The 16,123-nt window shown below is 36.8% G+C and overlaps 1 protein-coding gene across 2 annotated transcripts in view; it reads right to left on the bottom strand.

Annotated features, from left to right (window-relative positions):
• The window catches only part of LOC107712738 (kelch domain-containing protein 8B-like), a 101,489-nt gene that overhangs the window by 7,391 nt on the left and 77,975 nt on the right, over positions 1–16,123 (bottom strand). For both annotated transcript variants that reach the window (XM_016518080.1, XM_016518081.1), the window contains exon 5: positions 14,294–14,518. In XM_016518080.1, coding sequence (XP_016373566.1) covers positions 14,294–14,518 — 225 coding nt within the window. The remainder of the gene's footprint in view (positions 1–14,293; positions 14,519–16,123) is intronic.

Genomic DNA, 16,123 nt, shown 5'->3' with positions numbered 1-16,123 from the left:
TAAAATTAGTGAATTTGAGTATAATACACAGTCCAGCAGCACTAGGACTTTTCACTGTATCTGTGTTTGTTCCAGACAGACTGACAGTCTGTGCATTTGTGGTGGGAGCTTTGCAACTTCTTCTGCAGGTTGCATCGCTACACCAGTATTTGGAAACAAGCGACTGTCTTTATGATTGAGTCAGTGAGTTATTTAATTAAGTGATTCATTCAAACAAAGTGATTCACAGCAAATTTGTTTAAACACACTGATTCATTCAGGAACAAAACAAGTGAGTGAATCATTGAATTATTTAGTCAACTGTTTTGTTCAAATAATTCATTCAGAAACAAAATCTACCTACTATCGTTAAACAGATTAATATATATTAACAGACCATTCCCTTTTATATGCCTTTTATACAGCACATTTCATAGAGGAAATTTACATATAGATTTTAAAGGTACAACAGCACAAAACAGCCTCTTTAATTTAGAGAGGTTTCAGAGAAAGTGAGAACAATGTTCATGAATATCCAAATTATGACAATTTTGTAGCAGAAAATCTTATAGAACATTATAAGTAGACCTCCGGGTGAACTACACCAAATACACAAAATAATGTTCTTTTTAGCAGCATCATATGACCCCTTTAATACTGATAATAACACCAGTGGTGGTTCCTCATTTCATGTGGTGGATTATGCATTTTATGGACATTAATGTTAATGTAGAAGTTTCCTATATATTTATAATGGAATATATGACTCAGTACTCTGTACAGCACAACAGCAGGACCCAGACAAATAGGTTGAACACTACAGGGATTCAAATATTAATAATACATTGCTTCCTGCCAACTGTCAAATCAAAGATGCTGTTGTTTTGAATCATCACCTCTGATAATAAAGCTCTGCATTTAAGCACATCCTCTCTAACAAAACTGATGTGCTGAGAAATACAGAGAAAGCAAACAAAAGATCAAAGATATAAGCTGTCTCAACCTGTCTGCCTTTCTCTGCCTTCACACACGCACACACAGCAAGGCAAACTGTGGTAGTTAATGAAGTGTGGCGGCTCCAGCGTGACCAGTCAAGCTGTTTTTAGAAGAGAGAAAGGCATTGACTATCTCATTGGGTACAGGTAAGCTCATTGTATGAGATTACAGCACACTAAAAGGAGAATGAGGGAGAAGTACAGAGAAGAAAAGATTTGGATGGAGGCAAGAAAAGAGAAACGGTTAAGCAGGAACAACTCCATGCTGACAGGAGTCTGAACGTTTGTCTCGCTCTCTCAATGTGTATGAGATGCAAATGGAGCTGAATTAGGATCAGAGGTCACAGATAACACTCTGAAGATCTAAATCACTCAGACATGCTCAAATCTGATGGTTTATGTATGCGTTTACAGTGATGGCTTCTCTTCATATGTGATCTCTGAAAATCACATTTAATCTCAGATTCATCCATTATCATTTTAACAATTAGGTAAAGGGAACATTCCAGGCCATTGCTGGTCATGTCCTTTCCCTCCTTTATATATTGTAAAAGATCATTTTTCTAGTCTAGTCTCTATTTTTATTTGAATTTTTTCAGATTTTTAGGCAACCATATAAAGCAAAATGTGACCCTGGACCACAAAACCAGTCTTAAGTCGCTGGGGTATATTTGTAGCAATAGCCAAAAATACATTGTATGGGTCAAAATTATAGATTTTTCTTTTATGCCAAAAATCATTAGGATATTAAGTAAAGATCATGTTTCATGAAGATATTTTGTAAATTTCCCACCGTAAATATATAAACAACTTAATTTTTGATTAGTAATATGCATTGCTAAGAACTTCATTTGGACAACTTTAAATGTGATTTTCTCAATATTTAGATTTTTTTTCACCCTCAGATTCCAGATTTTCAAATAGTTGTATCTCAGCCAAACATTGTCCTATCATAACAAACCATACATCAATGGAATTTAGTTTATTTATTCAGCTTTCAGAAGATGTATAAATCTGAAAAATTGACACTTAAGACTGGTTTTGTGGTCCAGGGTCACAAATAAGAAATAGGCTAATGGTGAACACTTTTGGTTCAATTTGTTAAAATTAGTTAATGCATTGGGTATCATGAACTAACAATAAACAATACTTTACAGCAGTGTTTCTCAACTGGTGGGTTGTGACCCAAAAGTGGGTCGCAAGACCGTTCTGAGTGGGTCGTGGAGTGTACAGTCAAAGAAACAACAAAAAACATAATTCTAAATGTTTTTCTGATGCGAGACTTTTATTTTGAAAGATGTGCGTAAAAGCTGTTGACACTTTTTTTTTGCAGTTTAATTAAAGACTGTCTGAGAAAAACGTGCTGTCCCGATTTAGTATCTGCGGTCAGATGAGATGTTGTCATGCTTAATGTCAGTCTCATTATTCTATCGACATTATTCCTTCTCTGTCAGACATTATGCTGTGCTTTGCACACACTCTTCAACTGCACGCGCAAATGCGGTGGCGCACGCAGTATATCATTTCACTAAAGCGCAAAAGAAACTACGAGCATGCAACGTGTTAAATAAAAGTAGTATCAATAAATCACATAACTGGTACTTTGTGTGTTAGTTGGGAAGGACTTGCATGAAGGTATGATACATTTTTTAAACAAATTATATATATATATATATATATATATATCATAAAGTGATATTTTAACTGTAGGGGAGTTGGAAAATGAGCCTATTTTCAAAAATAGTGGAGTGTTCCTTTAAGTATATTCTTTTAAAGTATATTACTTACATAATAAGTACTCTAAAAGAATGCTAAAGTATACTTCTTTTTCACAAGGATATACCTTTAAGCAAGTGTCTTAAGGCATCTTTACAGTTCGGTGGATCCAAATCTGGACTTCAGTCCACTAATTGGTTAAAGGGGTCATATGATGCAATTTCATTTTTTCCTTTTTCTTTGGAGTGTTACAAGCTCTTGGTGCATAAAGAAGATCTGTAAAGTTGTATGTCATGCCTTCGCTTTTTCAGACCGATGAGCTTTGTAAAAATCAACGCGTTTCAGAAGGCGGGGCATAGAGGAGAAACAATAATGTACAGTATGTGGAAAATAATGTGTTTTTTTTTACTTTAAACCGCATAAACACATTTCATTACACAAAATACACAAAATAATGTTCTTTTTAGAAGCATCATATGACCCCTTTAACAATTTTCTAGATATTCTTATGATAAAAAACTATTCTTATCTTAGCATCAAGCACTCTTCATTGCAGAAAATAAGAAAGGAGGAGTCACATACCAAAGTCTACAAAGCACTGCACTTTTCCTTTGAACTGCTGCTTTAGAATACCTGTCTGCTTGCCCACCTGTCTGTGTGTCTGTCTGTCTGTCTGTCTGTCTGTCGACCTGTCGCTTGCTATTGAACCAGACATGCACACTGCTGCGCTTCTCTCTATAGCTAAAGGTGTTACATGATTGACAGTTCTGCAGGCTCAGAACAACGACCCAGCTGGAGATGAGACCCTGTGTTTATTTAAAGCCCACAAATCAATCATCTCTTCTCTTTCTATTACGCTCATACATGCGCACACAAGCACATACCCCTCGTCTGATCTACACTCTGAAAAATCACATTTAAAAAAAAAAGTTTTTTCAATCTACAGTTGTTTCTCTGTGTGTCTGTCTACATATTTTCTTCATGTATTTTAATCATGGCTCTTTATAGTGCTTTAACTGAAGTACCTTTCAAGCAAAGTCAGTTCACTTGGCAGACCCCTGTAGCTTTCAGGCACGCAAAACCAACTCCTATCTACTTGAATGTGGAAATACTAAAATCGCACAAACTTACCACACTCAAATAGTGATAAAAAGTGTGTATTTCATGTTGGTTTGGTCAGTGTCCATATGCAGTTACAAGTACGAGTCTCATGGGTTTCTATGTTAACCAGAGCATTAAATAGTTAAATAGTCAGGTTCCGCAAGTAAAAATGATCATTATTGTTATTTTTTAAATTATTTTTAGTGATGATTTTAAACCTTTAAATACAGATATACTGTGAGCTTCAAAGTTGTTAATTGATTTATTTTAATTGGTTAACTTTGTTAATTGATACTTTTTTTTACAGTTCATCAAAATACAGTAACATACAGACATAAAAAAATCAAGCACAATGGAATGAAAGTGGCATTTTGAACTCCACTGTGAATCTCATATCCACGCCCAGATAAATCTCTGATACTCCCCTGCACACTCTCAGGGGTAGAGAAGCATTGTGGGATTGATTAGAGCAGATCGATGGGTTAATCCACGAGAGCGGTGTACTATATCAGTCAGTGTGATGCTGCAGAGGAGCACATGTGGAGTTTGTGTTATCAGAGCTGCTGGTCCAGGTGGCCCTTGTGAGGCAGGAGAGGAAAGTTGAAAATAAGGAGAAATTAAATGAGTGTGTTAGGAGGGAATGTGTCAGGTCAGTCTGAGAACAAAACAAAGCGAGAGAGGAGGAGTGAAACATGTGACAACAGGACATCAGCAACTAGGACTCACACAGTGAAAAACACAGTTTTATGATACCTTGAAAACCTTTAGGGAGCAAGTTTGTTTTAAATCCTGCACTGGTGGTGCACACAAACCCTTTCTGCATGCTGTTACTGTGAATAAGGATGAGGGATCCAGCAATTGTTGCTAACACCACACTCATTCATGTACAAAAGCCCTGAGAACACAAGCCGACAATAGCAGCCGTCATGCCTAATGAGTGAACACACACTGCATGTACGGCACAGCACACAGCGGCTGAGGTAATGAGTCTGTGTTCAGAATGAATGTGAGAGAATGTGTGCTTTTATGTCTCGAACAACATCCACTGAAGAGTGAGAAAGAGATCTCACTTTCATTAAAGGGGTCATATTGAAAAATTCAAATGTCTCAGTGTTTTGTCCTTACAATAAAACTCAATGGGCATCAAAACTGCTTGGTTCCCAAAGTTCTTCATCTTTTTTTGCAGAACAAAGAAAGGATTAGAACAACATGAGGGTTATTAAATGATAAAAGAACATTCATTTTTGGCCGAACTATCCTTTTAACTTTCTAAAAATTCTATAAAAGCCTCTTTCATGTGCCGTACAAACTATTAAAGTGAAAGTGACGTGACGTGTAGCCAAGTATGGTGTCTCATACTTGGAATTTGTCCAAGTGCACACAAACAGCAGTGAGTAGTGAACAAACACACACACACAGCAGTGGGCAACCTTTTTTTTTTTTTTGCTGCGGCGTCCGGGGAGCAGTTGGGGGTTCAGTGCCCTGCTCAAGGGTCTCACCTCAGTCGTGGTATTGAGGGTGGAAGAGAGCGCTGGTCATTCACTCCCCCCACCTACAATCCCTGCCGGTACAGAGACTAGAACCCGTGACTTTTGGGTTACAAGACCGACTCTCTAACCATTATAATAGGCCATGACTGCCATGTGATTGACTGACTGACCGACCGACCGACCGATTGATCGATTGAATGAATGAATGCATGGACGGACGGACGCCAGCTGCTCAATTGTACTGTTACTTCTATCTGTAGTTATTCTGGTGTTTAGCAATAATAGCATCTGTCCTGCCAAGACTGCAACACCATGGCTGCATCAGAAATATCATACTTCCCTACTATAGAGTAGACGAAAAACAGTATCTGAACAAAGTAGTATGTGCGAATTCACAGTATTCATAAAACAGTAGGCAAAGAGTTCCCAGAATACCTAATACTCCAAGTGAAATTCTGAAATTCTGAAAAAAAGAAATAAAAAAGAGGCTTTCATTTGGCACAGTGGATGGTTTCTCCTCCATAACCCACTATAAGTGTCAGAGTGTCCACAGGGTTTTACAGGATCATATTCATACCATAAAGGATGTGACTACAGTGTCCAGTGATATGACAGTGTAATAATAGCAATCTTAACTCCATCTTAACTCTGCTCACGGGACACATTTAGCCCTGTAATTCAATTACTCATTCTCAATGTTCTTTGCTGGCAGTATGATTCATGGCATATGCTGTATTGGGAGGGAGAATTCTGCCAGTCACTGCGCATCTGCTTTCATGTTTGGTTAACCCTCTTGAGGTTGATTGCAACTGAAATAATAGTTTACCCCCATCATTTAAAAAATAATCGATTTTTGTGACAGCACTGGGTGATTGTATTCACAGAAGCACTCTAGCACCTTCTCTCCAGAGTGACTGGATGCTTTTGATGCAGCACAAGTTCTCAATTGCAAAAAAAATGCACATGCATATTTATGTAAAACTGTAACCAAGAGCTAAATGTCGTGCCACAATGTTACTGATATACATAAAATCTCTAATTAATGCAAGCTGAAAGTTTGTATACATCAGTTGGGTTGCATTTGTGCAATTATGGAAAATGAATAATCTCCATAACAGCATGGTAATGCATAATATCTTAATATGCCTACTAGCAGTGGTTGGTTGGTTGTATTATATATGCACGAGGCTAAATGAGACTGACCAAGAAAACAAAGTTTTAAACAAACAAAAAATAAAGAGAGAGAAATGAGATGAAAGTATTAAAGGTGACAGCACAGGAGGAGGCAATGAGACAGTGAGTGACAGAAAGGGAAAATCAGAAAAGAAATGGGACGGGGGAGAAGGAGAGACAAACAGGCACAAAGAGCACCGTGGAATGTGTTTGATTATGCTATGATTCTTCTCAAATGTCAAAGGCTCTTCGCATGCACTCTCACTTAGCTCTGACAGACAGAGAGATAAAGAGCCACAGAGAGAGAGAGTTATCTCAACTCATAAATACTGGCAGATGGACAAAGGAGCAGGCCAGAGGATGATCAGACGTTATGGGCAGTGATCCCTGGTGCACACTTCACTTTCATGCACAGAAACTTGCTTAATTGATTTGACATGTTATGAATGTTTAAAACGTTCATGTGCTATTGCATTACAATATTTATCTTAGGGTGACTTACATTTATTGTACTACACTAAACATTTAACGGGATAGTTCATCCCAAAATTGTGTCCACATTTACTATTCTTATTTTCTTTCGAAACCCATATGACTTCTTTAGTGTAGATCTTTTGAAGAATGTACTGGCCATCTTTTCCATATAATTAAAGTAAATGGGTATCTGGGTTGTTGAGTGTGAAAAAAGCACCATAGAAGTATCATTAATGTGGCCCATATGACTTGTGCAGTATACATTAAGTCATACAATAGTTTTGTGTGAGAATAGATCAAAATTTCATTCATTATTCACCGAAAATGTTGCTCTCCATTCAAATATGGATAATGTGCATGAAAATGTGCACACAATTTAGAAGATTTTTAGTGAGTAACAACTTCAATTTCAGTCTTTTTCCTCACACAAGCTTATCACATAGGTTCAGAAGACTTGAAAAAATAGTGTCATAATGACTAGTTTTTTAATACTTTTATGGCATTCCAGATCCCTGTTCGCTTTCATTACATGAAAGAGTGAGCAGTACATTCTTCAACATTTCTTCTTCATTTCTTGTGTTCTGCTGAAGACAGAAAGTCACACAGATTTTATTACATAAATTTAGGAGTTTTATTTTGGGGGGAACTTTTTGTTTGTTAATTAAAACCGGAGGGTAAACAGTGAGAAACTTCAAAGTTCAGCAGCACTTCACAATAAGATTCGCTTTGATATTAAAGTATAACGCCATTTGTAAAATTAGTTCATAATGCAGCCTGACAAATCCCAACAGATTAAACATGCAATAACTGTCATACATATTGCATTACTCTGTTTGTATTCGGGTAGAATTTACTGAAAAAATGATTTTGAATGTTTGAAAAAGAAATGCCAGGAAAAACGTTTGTGTACACGGCGAGCATAGCCTCAGTCTATAAACCATCTAAGATGTAGATGAAGAATATCCTGTACAATTTGTGTGATGTTGTGTCATATACTGGCTTGAAGCTAAAATGGGGCGTTCAGCAGAGCATAGCACCGAGCTGTAGGGATCGACCACTGCCCTCAAAGACATTTGTGGGACTGAGAAGGCTTGAGGAGATTTATAAGCCACACTGAAGAGAAAAGAGCCAAACAGGCAGAAGTTTTCAGTAAATAACACTGAGACACAGCTCATCCGGTGTCTGCTGATTACACTGATGAACTCTGAAACCAAAGTCAATAAGTGGGATGAAAGGAAAAGACAGATAAGGGAGGAAAAAATGTGTTAAGTAAAGACAGACAGAGAAAAGTGGCAAAAAAAACAAAAAAAAAACAAAAAACAAGGGGACTACTGGCACCCTTCCCACTATGAGCCCATATCCACACATTATTATCCACCAAAAAAACCAAAAAAAACCCCAGCAAAATCTCATTTTTGGTAAAAAGCCAAAAATGGCAGAAAAGTATTAAAAATGTGTTAAAGTAGAGTGATTCATCAGAGAAACACAGGCAGTGGTGTGGTGGTGCATACATGTGCAGAGACCCGAGTTCAAATCCCTTTCATTCCTTCTCATTTTCACTGCATTAGTTGGCATGACTAAATTAATTTGGACAAAAAGACTACTAGACCAAATTAATTCAAACTATTATTATTATAATTTTTTTGCTGAGAAGGTTTACAGTTATTTAATTGCATGGAAAAGCTTCCTGAATTTAATTATGTAAATGTTTTATTTTTGAATGAACAAAGGAGATGAATACGATAAGGGGAAGTGATTAGGAAGCCATGCTCAGGGAAGTTTAAAGGAAAGGTTTAAAGCGAAGGAATTCAATGCTGAACAATATACTAAGTAACTGATTATAATGAAGTAATATAAAAGGAAGGTTCTCTGTGCCGAAGAGGAGAGCTGAGGAACAGAGAGAGAGAGAGAGAGAGCAGAGAGAGGACGCTCATACTAATGATTCCTCTCTAACAAGCCTCTGCTCAGTCTTTTATGTGGTGCTGCTCTGAGGATGCTTGAGGGAGAGATTCCTGTCAGACCCAGACCTGCACTGAAGTTCCACCATAGACTACCCAGAGAAATCATGCTTTATCCAGCTCTCATAATTGAACACATCTGCTCCAAAAGGCAAAAGGAAAGACAACATTTTCAGGTGAAAATGCTAGGATCAGAATCACTTCAATAGCAAATGGCTGCAATGTGAAAAATTTAAGGGGGTCTGAATACTTTCCGTACCCACTGTATATTTAACTATTGTCTCTCGTTCAGCGGGAGGGAGAATAACTGTTGTTGTTGTTATTGTTACTAAAACTATTAAAAATAATTTTGGTACAGACACAGATTAAAGCCAAATATAAGAAAAAAATGATAACATATGAAAACATAAATTTACTATAACTTAAACTGAAATAATAAATAAAATAAAAATAAAGGCTCATTTAAAATATGAATACAGTAATATTTAAATAGTATATAAATAACTAAAAAAACACACGCACAAAAAACACTGTCTGCATTTTTAGCACCATGCAAATCAGTGAATGTTTGACATGAAAAAAAAAAAGTGCTTGTCGGGATATATGTCTGGTCAATTTTTTGCATCATTTGAATATTTGACTAATTACTGCTGCCTTGATTAATAGAAAATGTACATCAACAACTCTTAATAAAATTGTTTAACATGCTTTCTGCTGACATTAATATTTCCACAGTAGTTTAACCAAGATTTCTGTGAATAAGGTACTTAATCACTTCATTTAAATACTCAGGCTTGCAGTATTTTTTATGAATTTGGCCCCTGCGATTTCCAATGACCAACAATCCTTATTGCACAGCTCTCTGGAATACTTTACTCTGATTGGTTAGAAGCAACATCCTGCAATCAAATGACAATGCAATGACCATTAAACTATACAGTTGACCTTTGTTCCAGGAAACTGATTTCCTAGCTGTGCTGCTTTAACGCCTCTCGTATCAGCCTCTATCTTCTCATATTATTTTGCGCTAATGTCCGGTTGAATTCACATTTTCTCTTTTCAAATAAAGTGTACAGATTACATTGATATCAAGGATGCAATAGACAATGCAAATCACAATTGCACAAGACTTTGTCTTTTTTGCATTTTAATACAGGAGGACTTATAAATACACACAAGCACACACATGTAGTCATATGTGTGTTGAATGGGGAGATTAGAGAGCAGTAATGTGTAATTGAGGATATGGCCTGTAAACGTGGCCTGGTAATTACACTGGGCAGCTTTTCTCTATGGCCTCTACAGTAATAGGTAAAGTGATAATGGAATTAGTGATTGCCACTTACACAAGCAGGACTCGCGCTAGCCTCTATTAACCGTACACACACGTCTATAGGCCTGTGCACACACACACACACACACAGGCTTTCTTTCACACACTAACAGCTCACAGAATCAGAGCACACAACAGTGGAATTTAAATGCAAATGCATCTGATTAAAAGGTAAACTTGAGCAGGTTGCAACCTGTCCCGCTCGCGTCAACCCTGCACGCATGGTGTCACCAAATACAATTTATTTTTTGTTTACTCTTCCAGCTTCTTTTTATGTAAAAAGCCTTATAACTCACTAAATCTAAAAAGGAGGCTTGGTGTTTAAAAATGCAGGAACCTTTTTACTTTCTTATTGATTTTTTCCCCCTTCTATCCTTCTCTATTTGTCCCTTTGGCTGAGTGTAATGGATAGAGACATTCGTGTAGCAGAGGTTTAATATATACTGTAGGTAGGCAGGAATATAATTTAAGAGGTCGGTGAGAATGACCCTTATATCAGGAGGACCGATCAGACTTCATTCTGTGTTGGAGATTGTCCAGGAGTCTGACAAACACGCACACACATATAAACACTGGCAAACACAAAGGGAATAAGAAGGGAAGGCGACAGAAGATGAAAAAGCCAAAACATGTATCTTTGTGATAAGGGCCGGTGGCCCGTGGGGGTTCGGCTATTTACATGAAGATGAGAGAACACTCTTATTTTTGATAGCGCAATTAAAAGCTCCTTGAGTGGTACTACTGGGATGAGAAAAAGTGGTTGAAACATGACAGAGAATTACAGTTTAATTAAAAGCCAACAAGGAGGGAGAACACTGGGAGAAAACCAACACAGAAGAATGTACACAGTGGGGACCAAGAGTTTGAGAGCATTAGTAAAAATGCTTCTATTTTGCATGTTTCAAATGTAATAAAAATATTAATTTATTGATATTTATTTTACTATTAACTTATTTTAAAAGAAAACTATAAAAAAATGTAATAGTCATAAAATGAATGAATGAATGATAGATAAATAAATTAGTAATAAAAACAATAATAAAATACTAAAAGAAAAAAAAATCTATTACAAATTATATTAGCAGCACAACAATTTTAGTGAAACTGTTCAAAATCCTGAAACCTAAATTAGATTCTGAAGCCCAAATTTCAAAATGTTGTCTCTGATTTTTGTGTGCTAGATCAATGTAAATATTAAATCAGCCAGCGTGAGTTCTGAATCAATGTGTCACAAAACTGCACGGGGACACGAAGGCTGAGGATTCCAACTGAAGTAGTTTATTAAAGGGTTATATACAATCGTAGTCGAAACAGGCGTGGGGTCAAACACAATGAGCAATCTAAAACAATGACAGAGTTCAGGGCTGAGGCTAACAGAGTAATCCAGATAAACAGGCAGAATATCAAGAACCAGGAAGACAAGACACGAGAGAACCAGATGTGAAACCAGTGGCTGTAATGGAACACGGCAATTTGGAAGGTGTTATTCATTTTTATGACCACTAGATTATGGGTTATGGTAAATTAAGTCCAAAACTGAGTGACAGAGGTATGGTGGTTATCAAGGGCACTCCAGTTGGTGATCGTGACACAATGCATTCAATGACATGAACGAATATGATGTTTTTCCTCAGGTTTATATCAGAACCTTTATGCAAATTAATAACTACACCTTGACGATCGGCTTAAATTATATATCCACCGCAGGACGTTATTTTATGCAGGGCACCAGAACATTTAAATGGCTCATAAACTGGGTATTGGCAAGTCAGCGCAAAGTAAAGCTGATATTGCTGGATTCTGTGCACAATGACTGAATAATACTTCCTGTGCTCAGTGGAAGGTGAATAAATATTCAGAGTGCCTCTGTTGACTTCCCTCAGCATGAGAAATGGATTGAAAAATATGCATTTTATAAGGCCAGAGGACTGACTTTTCACATGGACCTTATAGGTGTGACTTGTGTGTTTTGAGTTTGTCGCCTCTGGCTTGCTTAGTTGGGTACACTTCATTTCCAGCGATATCGTTGACTTGATTGCACATATACTATTTAAACTGAACTGAGCTGAATGAAGACATCACTGATTCAATGATGAACTGTCTTTAACTGGAAAATTAGTGTTTACTATTGTCATTTTGCATTATTGACACACTATTTTCCTAATTAATGCTGTTCAGTTGCTTTGACACAATCTGTATTGTTAAAAGCGCTATATAAATAAAGGTGACTTGACTTGACTTGACTTATAGGTGGTATCCGCCTGGAGAGCATGTTGTATCCCAGTGAACTCCCCCCTGTCGTGTAGTGAGAGAGATAGCAAGAGAAACAAATATATTTCCACCCCTCCAGTGCTGTATGTACAGTGAACACAGCAACACATCAATCCTTCTCCTGCCTGTCACATAGTGAGGCTGAAGAGATTGAAGCTGAGCTGTCAGAGAGGTTTCAACCACAGAATCAGAGCAAGAGAGAGAGAGAGGAAGCCATGTAAAAGAGACCACAATGTTGTCAAGACTGCCATAAGTCCCACTTTCATGTTTCATGATTTCATGACAGATTAAAAATTGATTAAAACACATTGCTGTGGACTGTAGACCTGTGCTTGGCTTATGTTCAATGATATGGAAATAAAATAAATATACGGACTCCTAAAGGCATTTTTGTGCGCCTATTCAGAGTTTCCACCTGCCACAATAATGTAATGTCTTTGAATTATGTTAATTTGATAGCTTTTTCAAATTGCCAAATATAAATATATGCATATAATCAAACAGTATATCATATAATTAATTTGATTAAAATATTCATTATAAAATGTATTATCTATTTATAAAAATTAAATTAAAATCTATTAAACTAAAATCTAATCAATTAAAATCTATTCGTTATAAAAGCACTGATTTTACACAGGCTACTTGACGTCAGAGTTTTGATAAATCAAATTATATGTATTAAAAGCATTACAGACAGAATTCAAGCATCAAATTACCATTTCTTCGATCTTCACCAATTACACTCCTGCCATCAAAGATTGCCACCTATTTTTATAATTGATGACGGCTGGCAGTTAATTACTCTTATCTACACTCTACATTTCAACCTGTACACAGCAATGACTTAATGAAAACGATTTAAGTAAAAACTATCCTCCATTATTTAAGCTTGCCCTTTGTGTTAACACTGAGGTTCATTTTCCCAGAAAGAGAAGAAAAACAGCTACTATCCTACTTTTTTTTACAGGCCTTACCAGAATGTTTTAGATTTTATAGCACCTTTCTCAAGCTCAAGGTAATTTTACACACGTAAAAAGGCATTAAAGATATTGCATTAAAAACTGTTCTACAGTATATATACTACCATTCAAAAAAAATTAATTTTAAATGAATATTTTTTATACCGCAAAGACACATTAATTTGATCAAATGTGACAGTAAAGACATTTATCATGTTGTATAAAGTTTCTATCTCAGATAAATGCTGTTGTTTTCAAAGAATCCTGAAAAAAATGTATCACGTTTTCCACAAAAATATGAAGCAGCTATACTGTTTACAACATTTATAATAATTAGAAATGTTTCTTGAGCACCAAATCATCAAATTAGAAGGATTTCTGAAGGATCACGTGACACTGAAGACTGGAGTAATGATGCTGAAAATTCAGTTTTGCATAACAGGAATAAATTACATTTTAAAATATATTCAAATAGAAAACTGTAACTTTAAAATCACAATTTCACAATATCTCTGTTTTTACTGTATTTCTGATCAAACAAATGCAGCCTTGGTGAGCATAAGAGACTTAAAAAAATTATATACATATATACAGTATATATATATATATATATATATACATATACACACCGACTCCAAGCTTTTGAACGGTAGTGTAGTGTAATGACTAACCCGGACAAAGCTTTTTCTTAAAAACATCCTTTTTACAGTACCACTTGGTTATATTTATTGCTCCAACAATGTACAATGAAAAATGTCTTTGAGCTGACATAGTAATGGTCACATTTCTTTTGTGTATCGTTTTGTCAATAAAGATTCAGCAAAAGAGATGAATTGCTCACCCTGCTCACAATCAAATTCCTCTACAGTGGAGACGAAGTGAGGTCTGGAGTAAAAGTTGTGGGGTCCAGGCTGCTGAAGACCCCCCAGGCTGAAAAAAGCCCTGTCGCTGGCAGCACATGAGGAGAACGCTCTGCGGCTGGGGATGCACGGATACCGCGTCCAACTCTTCATCTCAAGGTCGAAGGCCTCGAATGCGGTCACTGGCAGCTTGCCCTGACGCCCACCTGTCGGAGGGGAAAATAAGAAGAGGGTTGGAGGATTAAGATGAAGTATGTATGTGTGTCTGTGCGCGTGTGTGGTAGCTCTCTGATAGGACTCTGATAGGTCAGTGTGTCACGTCTGTCCCTGCTGGGAGTCAGTGTGTGTGCGATTACCACATGTCACGGCTCACTGACAATGCTTTGGTCTCCTCAGACAAGCTGACAGCCTATTCCATTATTGGGTCTCTGACACACATAACACACACACACACACACGTCTGGTTTACTATACTTCTGGGGACTCTCCATAGGTGTAATGGTTTTTATACTGTACAAACCGTATATTCGATTGCCCTACACCAATCCTTCACCTATACCTACGCCTCAGAAAACTTTCTGCATTTTTACATTCTCAAAAAAAAAAAACTAATTCTGTATGATTTATAGGCTTGTTTCCCCATGGGGACCTCAATTTAGGTCCCCACGGTGACACGAGTCCCCATGAGTTGGTGTGTATTCAGGTTTAAGTCCCCACTGGTATAGAAAAACATGTACCTGTACACACATGCGCACACAAATATGCCTCTAACAGCACACCTACAGCCATACACAGGCTTGACAAACTCATTACATTAACTCATTTAGCAGATGCTTACAAATGAGATGAAGGTTTGAACGTGCCTGACGCTTCTGACTACTACACAAATGATTCATCTTATGGAGACAGTAACACATACACAAGTAATGAAGAAATAGAGAACCACATTTAGTAAGATGCACACTGTTGTCAACTAATTGTTTTATTTTGTTACATTAATGCATTTGGCAGATGCTTTTATCCAAAGCAAACGCATGGTCCTTGTGTCGCTAGCACTATACTCTACTGTTTAATCTACAGGGAGTAGTAGATGAGCTGTCAACTTATTAGTTATTGACTATGTTACCTGAGTGTTACTTTCTCTAACTCAAGGACCACTGTAAAAAAAAATATTATTATTATTTTTTGAAGTTATAAATAAAAGGTTATTGGTTATTGGAGTATGTTTTACAACAAAATACTGCAAACTTAATGAAGAGGTTGGAGTTGTGTGATGGTGTGCAGTCGTGTGTCAGCAGAGTGAAGAGTGAAGAGGAGGGGGCTCAGCACACATCCTTGGGGGGTCCCAGTGTGTTTTTATTGTTTTTGTATGCGGAATATGTCTGAGGAGCTTATTATTATTGGGATTGCATAACTGCAGAAAGATGATACAATGAGCGCTTCTCATTGATAACACAATGAATCTGTTAGTTGAGCCTCTGTGAATGTGTAGCTACAGTAATATCCATTAGTCACAGCAGACAGCATATTTAATGTGATGAGAATGAAAATGAGGCTGTGATGGATTGAAGTTCATGTCATACTCTTGTATATCTGGGGAGAAATCATTCAGCTGATGAAACAATCTGGAACTGTGGTCACAGTGGACAAAACAATCAGGAAATTTTCAATAAAAATGGCATTTTGTAGGATCTTAACATATGAGTATTGGATGCACTGCCCTTTCCACTTATTTGATAATAATAATAACATTTTATTTGACATTGTCGTTTAAGTCAAATTAAATATGACATCTACCCTGGTCTAAAACC

This window comes from Sinocyclocheilus rhinocerous, unplaced genomic scaffold, assembly GCF_001515625.1.
Source record: "Sinocyclocheilus rhinocerous isolate Xijiao unplaced genomic scaffold, SAMN03320098_v1.1 scaffold418, whole genome shotgun sequence".
In the NCBI taxonomy this organism is placed as follows: domain Eukaryota; kingdom Metazoa; phylum Chordata; class Actinopteri; order Cypriniformes; family Cyprinidae; genus Sinocyclocheilus; species Sinocyclocheilus rhinocerous.
The sequence above is the reverse complement of the archived record's forward strand: the minus strand, read 5'-3'. Positions and strand labels throughout refer to the sequence as shown.